Below are 12702 nucleotides of genomic sequence, written 5' to 3' on the forward strand. Positions count from 1 at the left end.
AACAGTTTAAATAATAATAATTAAAAAAGCATTGGTTTCTTTCTTCTTTTTTTCCCTTCTTTTTATTCCAGTAAGTGTTGCCTTTTGAGTATAGTCCCTTTGTCCTCCAATAAAACCTTGGGAGGAAGGTAGAACTTGTGAACTCCAGGCTTACTGTAGTTGAGTTCAGGTGACAAACTTGTTGTTGTTGTTGTACTTTTTTTTTGTTCCTGAGTTTTACACAAACGAAGACCTTATTTTTCTCGTTACAAAGATCATACTCTATTAGGTAGAGAAGTTGAACTTCAGTGGAACTTCAGCACTGAGTTTTGACCTGTCTTCTAACAGTCTACAAGAACTTGGGTTCTTAAAAGAAACTGTCAAGAAAAGTCAGCAAGAAAAAAAAATTTACACTGACTAGACATTCAAAACTTTCTGTAAATTGAAGACACTTACCAAAACCCATTTCTCACAGTGGTGAAGATAAAAATCTAACAGACATACAAGTTAACGCTATATATGAACATGAAGATTACCTATATTAGCTATACAATAGTATATCATTTTAGTAGTCCCTAGGAGACTGCATGACCTTGTGCTGTACAGCCAATGTGTTCTCAGTTTTTTTAATAGAACAAAAATAATCAATGTAACCATAATATTTTGTTTTGGCTTCATAGACAGGTATCAACACTAGAAAATCAGAATGTCTTGTGTACATCTTCTTTTTAGAAGGCCAGTGTTCAAATAATATGAAGTACTTGCAGGTGTCCTCCGTATACATAAACAAATAATTTTGGTTTCCACTTCATTCATGTATTTTTTTAGTAAAAATTTAGCATCTTTTAAGTGCTTATTAATTACGTACTATTGAGAATTGTGTATTGTTTTGATATCTTATGAGGAAGCCTATATTCAGAAGAGATTTCAAGTGAAAAATGCTGATAGTGGATAAGTTTCAGGACTTTTAAAGGTATTAGAATTAAGATATTCCTTCTAGACTCTTGAATCATCATAGTCCTCTGCAAGAGAATGTCATATAGCTAGAAAAAAGGTTGGTTTTTTTACACAACGTGATTTCAGTTGAATACTTTCTGTAAAAGCATGTTTTCATTCTTTGTAAAACACAATTTATAGTCAATAACGTCCAGAAAATATTTTATATCTGTTACCTCTCAGCCTAGGTTGCAATTCTAAGACATGCAGAATGGACAACCATTTTTTTCAAGAATTTTTAGTTATAGATATTTTGATCACAAAAGGGTTGTTGTTTTGGTTTTGTTTTTTGGTTGGTTGGTTTGGTTTGGTTTTTTTAGAGAATTTAGTTGTACCAAATGTTGTGAATATTTGTGAGTTTTGTAGGGATTATTTTCCTCAGTAATACCTGCCAGAACATTCAAGTTTTATAGAGGATTATTTGAGAATTTCTGTATGTCATTATGGGGAAAAAAGTGTCATATCTGTAAAAAAATACGTATTCCTAAGTGTCTTAGTAAGATATTTGATGTGGAATGAAATGGTGTAAAAAACCCACTTAGCTTGAAAACAACAACTTAGTTTAAAACAAAAGTATACTCCAAAGCAATCTTAAAAATCTTTTGGGAAAGGAACAAGGGCAGTTTTGCATAAAAAGGGCAGTCAAGTTTTTAATTTCCTACAGAGATTTTTTTTAAACAGGCAGCAGTTTCGAACTTTGTGTTCAAATATATACATACCCTTGTACATACATACACAAGCAAGGACACTATTTCAAGTTAGCTTCTAACGATTCACTGATGAGTGGTATTTCATTCACATAAGGAAACTAGATTGTTTTTTCTTTAACACTATCCTTACATTGTGTATTATAAAGCAGCTTGTTTTATACTAACACAGTATTAATTATGCCACTGAAAACAATAGCAAATATTTGCAACAGTAATTCACTCAGCCTTATAACAAAGCCTTCTGTCCTTGAGTCCTCTCAAGTCTCTGCCTTTGATTTCATGAGTCTGTCCTTAGGATTCTTGGAAAATGGACTTTGAAAGCATAAGCTATTATGTTATTGACTTGTTCATCATAAGAATTAAGTCATTTTCTCAAAAACCCTCTCCAAATCCTTGTCCCTTCATATTTATGAACCAAGCTCCACTCCAGTGAAGCAAATTTTCATACAACATCATAGAAAAAAAAAGATTTGTCAAAACATGTGATGAAAATTACTAAAGCAAAACAAAGTGTTAATTATCATATGAATATAGTGGCTCTCAGTAGTCACACTTCTTATTGGGAAGGTTATCGCAAGATAAGCAGTAGCTTTGTAAAGGTAATACAGGCTGTCTTACTGATAACACAAGCTATGTCCTCAGGGAAACATCATACATTCCAGCATATTTCAGGAAATTTCATAAATTTCAGCGTATCTCACATATCTCAGACATGTCTGCTTCTCAGGATGGGACTTTGTTTTAAAGGAAATATATTTTTGGTCTTCCCTGAAAGCACGTGGCTTTGCCTCCTAGGTAAATTGTATTGTCTTAAAAAAAAGTCATCTAATTCATGAGTCTTACCCTAAATCTAGTGGGGCTTGTTTAAACAGTCAGCTTTTCTTTAACATACCCTTCTAATGACATGTATGTTCTTACTGCCCTTTTTTAACCTTGTGACTCCTAGAATGCTCTCCATGGATAAAGCATGAATGTATTTACTAGGAAGTCTTTGTCATTTTCTTTTGGGCTCGGCAGTATGATCCCCCCCCGAGATACATAAAGATTAAGCCTGGATCAGTGACCAGAATTGAATTCTAGATACATAGAAGGCTATGAAGAAGATACACATAGTACTGTTTGAAGTCATTATTAAGCATTGCTGGGGTTTGTGCTGAGAAGAGGAAATCCTTAAAAGTGGTATTGAAAGGGACATATAATACAATATATTTCAAATATGGCAATACATTCAGATAGTATTTTAGCAACCTGAAAAATAGAAAGGAAGCTGCACTAGTTAAATAAAAGGTAGAAGAACTTGGGGTTTGGCAATTTATGCATTTATCATATGCTTTTTGAAAATTCCTCCAGAAAATGGTACATTATAATGTAATTTTGATTCTTCTTTTGGCACGTTGTTACAGTTCTTTATTTTCTTCTCTCTCTCTCTCTCTGTCTCTCTTTCTTTTTTTTTTTTTTTTTTTTTAAAGGAATCCAAAATGTACTCAGCTTATTCTGTGCCGTGCTTACAGAAAATAAAGTTCTCTTTCACTCCGCAAGTTTTCAGAGGCTCAGTGATGCCTGTAGGGCTCTGGAGTCTTTGATGTTTCCCCTCAAATATAGGTGAGTTGAGTGATCTTTGAACTCTTTGACTAGTTTTATAGCTCATTTTATAACTTATATTCCATTGTCCTTAACAAAAGATTTGTCTATGTTTGTTCAAATAAGCAAAGGTTCTCATGATCATATATACAAGTTCTAGTCTGTACACATCATTAATAAAAATCTGATTGCATCATGACAGTGGAAACAATTAAAGGAGAAACATCCAACCTACAAATACAATAGAAACCCTACTCACAACATCAGTTGGATCGTAAAACTTGACAGTGATGATCCATGAGTAAATGCATGGAGAAGATATGGGCGAAACCTAATAACAGCCTGCAACAAGTAAGAGGAGGTGCATGACAGGAGAACAAGAGATTGGGTTCATAAACCAAAACAGGGGAGAGGGAGGTTTCTCACTGGATGCAGGGAAAACATGTTTTATTATGAGGATAACTAAGCAGTGGAACAGAGAGCCTGTGGTGCTTCCACCCCTGTAGGTTTTCAGGACCCAACTGGACAGAGCCCAGGGCAACTTGATCTGGATTCAGTCTTGACCCTGCTTAGAGCAAAAGGTTAGACTAAGTGATCTCCTGAGGCCCTTTACAACCCAAAAGATTCTGTGGTTCTAAGATAGTATCTACATTAGCTTGTATCACAGTTTTAAGTCACTGGCAAATGTCCACCAGAGAATGAATTTAAATGAACAAATTGATTCTCTCTAAAAAGCCACATCTGAATCCAGTGTTTTGAAATGGAAAACTTAATGTCAAGCTATTTGGCTTTTTTAGGAAGACGACATCTAATTCTGACTCATCTGTTTTAAAATATGCTTGTATTTTAGTAGCACATTTTAATTTAAAATATTTCAGAGATGGGCTTCATTTTAATATAGAATAGGAAGGAAAAAAATTGAAAGCGAGTTTTGGAATATCTTAATGCTAAAATAGTCATGAATGCAATTTTCTAATAAATATAAATTAGGTGTTGAAATGCTTTGATCAATTTAGATACAGATTTTCATGTTGCTCTGATGAAAACACTAAATTTTTTTAAATTGTCAAATCAAGTAATATCTGAAATATAGAATTCTATACATAATGTTTAGTTGTCATTTGCATTTAAAGATTTCTTACTAATGATATTTTACAAAAGGCTGAATTGTAGGTGTCTGGCCAAAAACTAGCCATCTTTTTAAAATGGAAGTATTATGCATAACTTTAATGTCCCTAGTTACCTAAAAGTTGCAGACAAATATAATGTCCATATAACATAAATGTAACAGATATGGATAGTCTTTTCTTATTTTGCAAAATACTCTTGCTTACAATAAATTGTAGACCCTATAATATAATAATTTCTGGAGTTTACATGACAGATGTTCTTTTAACAGCATGGCACTTTATAAAGAAGTATGTAATAAATACTTTCATCTTTTGTATTTTTAAAATACAGGTATTTATAGTAACTTTAATATGTAACAGGAAGATTTTCATTTATTTATTTATTTATTCTTAAGGAAAAAAAACCCGGCCCTATAGGATAGTTGGGAGCTTTTATTTTATTTTATTTATTCTTTTCACAGTTATCCCTATATTCCAATTCTTCCTGCACAGCTATTGGAAGTCCTCAGCTCACCAACACCGTTTATAATTGGTGTACATTCTGTCTTTCGTAATGACATTCATGAGCTTGTAAGTATGTCTACCCACCATATTCATAGTCACAATGTCATTTGTGACGTTTAGTTGCAGAGATTTTCTGTGCTTTGGAAATGTTTATATGAAGAATACATATACTTTTAAAATATTACTGTAGAAGGCAAGACAATCAGGAGGAGAAAAAAGAAAAAGCATCAATTATTTGTAAATACATTGAGACTATAAAGTAGAGGAGGGAAACAATTTTATTCTAGTGCAGGATGGGAAGGAATGGATCCATTTCCAGCTTTGTCATGTATTTGTCCTGAGTTTGAACAATTCACAATTTTCAAATGTATCCTCAATTATTTTATTTTATCCTTACTTTGTAAGCACGTGCTTGGAGAAACTGAACCAGGGTTACAGAGGTACCTAGAAACATGTAATTTTACTTACGGTTGTCCTCACTGTGTCCTTTTGCAAACAGCCTATTAGATCACTGAACACAGACCTGGAACATCCAGAAACGGAAGTCGCTTTTGAAAGTTTGGCCCAATTTCACTTTCTTTGGTCTATATTCATTTTTCACAGCTAGATTCAGTAATATGAAGTATTGGGAGTATTTCATTTATCAAAAGCCTTCTATACATTAAAGTTAATACTGTTTTAATTTGTTTATTTTAACTTATGTGCAGATAATGAAATTTGAACTGTTGTGTTTTTAAACTACGCTCACAGTATACACTACCAATAATATTTTTGTTTGTTCCTTACAGTTAGATGTAATCATAGCAGACCTGGATGGAGGCACAATTAAAATTCCTGAATGTATTCATCTTTCTCAGCTGCCAGAGCCACTGTTGCATCAGACTCAAATGGCTCTTTCTCTAGTATGTTTTGATACAAACCTCATTTTCTATCCTCTCACCTATTTTTAAAGAATGAAAAATGAATTTCAGTATTAAATCGCTTTCAAACACACTGGCAATATGAGATTTAAAGCTATGATCCCTGCCAACATTGCTGTTTTTAGAAGAATTGATTATCTGAAGTTAGAGTTAATATCATCAGTAATTTACTACTAAAATGTTTTTTTACTGTTCAAGAGGAAGTTAGTGATTTTTCCTTCCTAATAATGATTTTTAATAAGAGTTCAACCTCAGTGTTTGAGCAGCATTGTTACTATTCATTTTAGCTTCTTTTCTGTTTTCATAAATTCATTTCAACTGTACATTGCCTTGAAGTTTAACAAATGAATAACCAATTGGTCTTAAAGTTTATTTGTATGATGCCCCTGTATCAATATTCAGGAATGATTGATTCTACATCAGGGAATCACAAAAAAAATTAGTTCCATTTGTCTTTTTACTGTCATCGTCATAAGTTAGAAAACACCTTATTGGGAGGCTTCTAAACAAATCTTCTTATCTTAAAGAGAAGAATTTTCTGTCTGTTAATCTGTTTCAGATGAATCAACTCTAAAATCCCTAACTATATTGATTAGCTTCATTGACTGTAATAGTTTTTGCTAACTAGCTCACTTACAGAAACCTGAAGCTGAGAAATTAATCCCACCTTTATTTCCATACAGTCTTCATAATTTAATTCAAGCTGTTATTTGAGGTACTTAATATCAGTGAATTTTAATTTGAGAAAGAAGAAAAAAATAATTTGTCCTTTCTTCAGCAAAATGAGGGGAAAAAAATTTTGTTTAAAAAATTCTCTAGGTTTTGCATCCTGATTTGGAAACAGCAGATTATGCATTCCCTCCCCCACGAACAGCTTTATCACACTCAAAAATGCTGGTAAGATTTCTGTGTTATGTCTGACTTTCTTAAGTAGAAAACTGTTGAAATTTTAGTCTAACTTTCTTTTTAGAATTTCTATTTTGTGTTTTCTTTTCCATATCCTTTATAGTATTATTGGTGGAGCAAAGAAATGTCATTGGACTTTGCATTCTACCCTCTAATAGCATTCTAATGGGTTAGAAGATTTTATAAAACTATTTGTATTAATATGAAAGCACCTTATTTTCTTTTTGCTGTCTATTGAGTTAAATCTGTGCCTTCTCAGTTTTGTACACCAGTAAAGCTGCAGAATTTTACATGAGTGGACAAACTAGTCTTTTTGTGCGTGTAAATGTTAAAATTAAGTTCCCTTATAGACACCTCACCCCACCCCACCCCCTCCATCCCTCCCCCAAGAAAACAAAGTTCGGAAACATTAAAAATGTCATTAAAGATCTAGATTTTAGAGTAAATATGAGTAAAGATAGAAGTGGTAACTGTGTCAGCAAAACATAAGTCACTGGTTTTACAACAATAATGATAATTATTATGCATTGTATGCTTGGACATATTGGGAAAGGAGTTGTATGTTTTAGCATTGGATTTGGCTTTAATGAATCTCAGCCTGAATGAAACAATATGTAATTGTCTCTGCTAAAAACAGTTTTTAGAAAGTTTTCTACTAAAACCTAGTTAATTTAAAGTAGTTGTAAAGCCATGGTAACTTAACAACTTGGTAAAGCTGCTGGTTTTAGCTTGTAGGAGTGTCTAGAATTGAATGTGAGTTGGTACTCCAAACTAAAATCCAAAAGCCAAAATAGTTTAAGAACTCACCTTGGGTTTTTTGTGTAGGTGTATTCAAAAATGTGAAACTCTGAAGTAGTACAATATATTTGTTGTTCTTATTTCTTGCTTTAAGATTGGTTTTTTTCATTGCTGAAGACAGATAATGTCATCCAGAGTTCATTTAAACTAATGACAAAATTCAGCTAAGATGTCACTTTGAATGGTGAAGATATAAATTCATATAATTTTGTATCAAAATAAGAATTTTGATAAATCTGAAAGAAATGACCATGTTTTCAAGTGGTCCAAAAAGTCAGGATACAAATTTACCCATTAAAATCCTAGAGAGCAGCCTGGACACAATGGAAATGAGAATATCTCTCAGTAAAGTGAGCCCTTACAAAATTAAGTAAGGAACCGATCATGTTCTAGAGAAGAAGAAACAGACATCTAGAAAAATATTCCAGTAGGACAGCTGTATAGAATCTTGTATATACCTAAACTCATTTCTTTAAAAAATCATTACAATCTTTAACTTATTTAGGTTGTGTTTGTTTGTTGATTGTCTGATCGGCTGTTTACCTGATTCATTAATCTAATATTCTTTGCTGCTTGTAACTTTTAAAGTTAGATTTTGTTTTAAAAGTCCTTTGAGACACCATAAAAACCCGAGGTCATAACACAATTTTTAGGACCTCTGGTTTTAAACGTGGCAGCAGTCTGAGTAGGTACCTGAGCTAAGATAAAATAACGTGGGCAGCAGAGGATCTGATCACAGCCTTTAGTTGCATCTGGGCCAGCTGAAGATGTCACTGCCCCAAGTCTGCCCCCAACTGTTCACATAATTTCCATTAACCCGTGGATGTTCATCTAAGCACTCCCTTACTCATTTAAATCCAAATAAACCAGGACTTTAAAGATCTACTATGCTAAACTTTTTAAACTAACCCTTGCTTATTTTTGCTGCAGTAGATTGGCAAGTGAAGACGTGGGTTGGAAGAGTCCTAGACAAGTAGCTGAGCAAACTTAGAGCAGTCTTCTCAGCTGGCAGAGCCACAGCAGATGACTATGGTGATGCTCTGAGCCAGGTTCCCCCAGCAGCAGCGATGCCAGCTTAGGCTGCTGTGGTTCCCTGCTGCCCCTGCCCACTCCAATGGCACTGCTTGTGTAGTGCTGCAGAGCCACATTTATTTTAGGGAATAAATCCAGGCTAAAATACCCTCTTTCCTTTATTTAGCATCGGTTTTCTCTCATGGCAGTTCCTTCATGTGGTTCATCACATGACCCCCCAACAGTTATAGTTGCATTGCCCAGAGGCTTCTGTGCAGGCATAGAAAAGAGCAGTAGGACTAAAGCAGTGGATACGTGCTAAATCTATCATTGCCATCTGAGGACAAGTCAGTGAAACTGTAGCCTCATATAAGATAACTTCATACGTGTACAAGTATCTACACTTCGTATGCTACGCTGCTGCATTGTCTGGTGAATTTGTAGGCGTTTCTCAGATAGCTTTATACAAAGTGTGGAAAAGTTTAGAATATGAAAATGTTTTGACAGCGTATTGAATTACTGCTTACAGGATAAAGAAGTGCGAGCAATCTTCCTTAGGCTATTTGCACAACTTTTCCAAGGATACCGGTCATGTCTTCAGCTGATCAGAATTCACGCTGAACCAGTAATTCATTTCCATAAGGTAAAAGAGAAGCAGTTACGTATATTAAGTTAGTATTCATTTGCATCACATTATTCCCATGAGCTTGCCTTTTGAACAAGTGTTAAAGTTTTTTTTTTAAAAAAATAAATCTACATGTGATAAGCATATCATTTTGACATAGCACTATATCAATGCATTTTAGTGGGACTAATTGCAGGGACAGTGATGAAATGTGAAACGGTTAACATTAAAATTTAATACAAAGAAACGTTTGAGGAATCATTAAGGAATTTTTAAAACATATGTGTGTAATTAGAAAACAATACTTGAAAGTACTAGTTTTCTATTATTGCCTGTGAGATTGATAAAATGTGTGCATCAAACTTCCTGTGGCATCACTCCTGAATTTAGGTATGAAAAGATACTAAGTAACATAAAAGATTTAATTAGAAAGTACCACATATTACTATAAGCTGGTGAAAATGTTTAACTGCTAGTACGTAAATGGTTGTAGTTTTGATACTGATAAAATAAATGCATTTTTTTCTATCTTTATTGCAGGCAGCCTTCTTGGGGCAGCGAGGCTTAATTGAGAATGACTTTCTAACCAAAGTTCTCAATGGAATGGCATTTGCTGGTTTTGTGTCAGAGAGGGGTCCTCCTTTCAGAGCCTGTGATCTTTTTGATGAGGTGAAAACTGTTTCTATATTCCTAAGGAAATTAAAATGTACCTATGATATTTCAGCATGTGCAAAACTATTGAAATGCTTCTGAATCCTCCCTGTTTATTATACAAACTTCATACTAAACTTCTCAGTTCTCATTTTCTACTAAGCATACATTTCTAGCTTACTTCCATAAAATTATGCCCTGCTCATATGTATGAACTTAAACAGTTGTATAAATCATGGTAATGCTGTTCCTATTGTCAGGTTTGGAACTTCATAATGCATCACATGTGCTAGTACAGAATTATTTTGAGTAATTTAATTATATTCTTAGAAACATTGAAAAAGTAATTGAGAAATATTAAATTAAATACATACCCAACAGTATAAACTGGGACAAACATTTTTTTTCTTTTAAAAAGTAATGCCATATTTTTACTGTGATCGCTTTTATTTGAATGTAGAGTACAAATGGAATTTGGTATTAATTCTGCGTAGTAGTATATATGAGAAATACGGATTGTGGTATTAGAAATGTTAAAGGAATGTATAAGGTACGTAGGACTTTCTGAGTTAGGTAGGACTATAAAATCTGGTAACAGGAGCTCTATAAGAAAGTTAAAATGTCTCATGTTCCAGAGCAACGTGACATTGCACGTTTTTCAGTGTTCAGTTTTCTTTGCTGAATTTCAATTTAAGATTAACATTTCATAACTTAAATAGGAAAGAAATTACTTTTAGTTGCATTATCAACATTGTTATTCTTTTGTTGTTGTTGTTGTTTTAAAGTTGGTAGCCTTTGAAGTCGAAAGAATTAAAGCTGAGGAAGGTAATCCACCAAAAATGATAAAACATGTTAGAGAACTTGCAGAACAGCTCTTCAAAAATGTAAGTTTACTATACCTGCTGCACTTCTACAGTTGAGATAGTAACGTTAAAATTCTTATTTCTGAGATTGATCCAGTATCTGAAAATGGAAATGACTGCTTGTGGTACGTCATCATCTGCATTATGACAAAAGACTTTGGATCTGTAGATGTCACCAATTTTTTACATGTGAAGGAAGTTCAATATAGTAATATTGATTTATTAATGCTAATATTGATTTACGTATAGCTACTGCTACTTAGCATTCTATTTTCTTAGTGTGTATTCACATAATCTATATAAACTGTTATTTTCTCTGCTGCAACCTGTCCATGCCAAATACATCTCTTTTCTTGCCTCTCAACACTTTTCCATATGAAAACTGTACATCCAGTCTGGCATAATGTATACTTTCAGCAGATCTTTCCTGCTGTGCAACCCTGTCCCCAATATTTGTGTGCTCAGAAAGCACTCTATTTAATTTCTCACAGCCTGTTTCTTGGACTCTTTAGGTTTCCTGGAATACCATTTCCAGTTTCATTCTTGCTTTCCTATCATGCCTTTATGTTACATGGTGCTTTTCTAAAATCTCTTACCATTCCATTAGCTCAGGTTTTTTGTTGTTGTTTATTTCTTTCTTTTTTGGCATCAGCTAATCTCCCTCCCCCTCAACACTTCCTGTCGTGGTTCAGACTCCACAGAGCAAGATCTGTTACGCAGTCAGTTAACACCTTTATCACCCTTTCTCTTCTATATCCCACTTCCCCAAAACTATGATTTACATGTACACTTCTATTAAAAAATCACAAGAATTACTATGTACTGCTAAGTTCCAGGGTGTTTCAGGGATGGGGAAGGGCCTTGGGTTGTGTGTGTCTTTTTTTTCCAAAATGAGTTGCCTTTAAGCAGTTTGTCAGTGTCAATGCAATCTTTGTTTGGGGTAAAATTAGTATCATTTCCATAGGAAATCCAAATCTTTACAACCAGTGCATTCAGCAATCTTTTGTGTCAGTAGATTCTGGATGGAAAAATACATCTATATATTTCAAGTAAATGGAATGTGTGCGTAGTAAGGGGTGTGAAATGAGGTTAGTCTGGCTTTAATATTGTTCTTCGTTGCAGAATTTGTGCGTCTGAAGAGACACACTTATTCACCGACTCGCTCCATCTCTCTTTTCCTCTGAAATTGCCAAATGACTGTTACACTTTTTTTTTTTGAAGGAAAGAATTTATGCACATTTTAATCTACCTTGGTGAATTCAAATTTGGGGAAGATATAGCAGAAAAATTGAGCAGTATTGCACTAAAGTTTATTTAAAATCAATCTGTCTTTTAAAAGTTTTGATTTCCCCAAGAGCTAGGGCTGTAATGTTATAAGCATATTATTATTGTGCTACTATCCCATAAATATGGGAAATTGCTGCGAACAATATAATTGTTATTATCGTAGAATCATTTAGGTTGGAAAAGACCTTTAAGATCACAGAGTCCAACCGTAAACCTAACATTGCCAAGTCCACCACTAAACCATGTCCCGAAGCGCCACATCTGCACATCTTTTAAATACCTCCAGGGATGGTGACTGAACCACTTCCCTGGGCAGCCTGTTCTAGTGCTTTACAACCCTATTAAAGACTGAGGCAAAGAAGGCATTAAGTATCTCAGCCTTTTCCTCATCCTTTGTCACTATGTTCCCCCAACATCCAATAAAGGATGGAGATTCTCCTTAGCCCTCCTTTTGTTGCTAATGTAGTTATAGAAACATTTTTTTATTGTCTTTTACAGCAGTAGCCAGCTTAAGTTCTAGCTGGGCTTTGGCCCTTCTAATTTACTCCCTACATAACCTCACGACATCCTTGTGGTCCTCCTGAGTGGCCTACCACTTCTTCCAAAGGTCATAAACTGGTGTTTTTTTGGTGGGTTTTTTTTGGTTTTTTGGTGGTTTTTTTGGTTTTTTTTTTGTTTTTTTTTTTGTGTTTTTTTTTTGTTTTTTTTTTTCCCTGAGTTCCAGCCAAAGCTTTCTGTTCA

At 34.0% G+C, this 12702-nt stretch overlaps 1 protein-coding gene across 7 annotated transcripts in view; it reads left to right on the forward strand.

The window, feature by feature from the left end:
* The window catches only part of SBF2 (SET binding factor 2), a 282365-nt gene that overhangs the window by 155455 nt on the left and 114208 nt on the right, over positions 1 to 12702 (forward strand). For 6 of the 7 annotated variants that reach the window (XM_075502155.1, XM_075502153.1, XM_075502154.1 and 3 more), the window contains 7 exons: positions 3155 to 3287; positions 4858 to 4966; positions 5689 to 5802; positions 6640 to 6717; positions 9065 to 9178; positions 9701 to 9829; positions 10597 to 10695. In XM_075502155.1, the coding sequence (XP_075358270.1) occupies positions 3155 to 3287; positions 4858 to 4966; positions 5689 to 5802; positions 6640 to 6717; positions 9065 to 9178; positions 9701 to 9829; positions 10597 to 10695 (776 nt within the window). The remainder of the gene's footprint in view (positions 1 to 3154; positions 3288 to 4857; positions 4967 to 5688; positions 5803 to 6639; positions 6718 to 9064; positions 9179 to 9700; positions 9830 to 10596; positions 10696 to 12702) is intronic. The other variant, XM_075502157.1, reaches the window with a different exon arrangement.

Source organism: Mycteria americana, chromosome 5, assembly GCF_035582795.1.
Source record: "Mycteria americana isolate JAX WOST 10 ecotype Jacksonville Zoo and Gardens chromosome 5, USCA_MyAme_1.0, whole genome shotgun sequence".
Taxonomy (NCBI): domain Eukaryota; kingdom Metazoa; phylum Chordata; class Aves; order Ciconiiformes; family Ciconiidae; genus Mycteria; species Mycteria americana.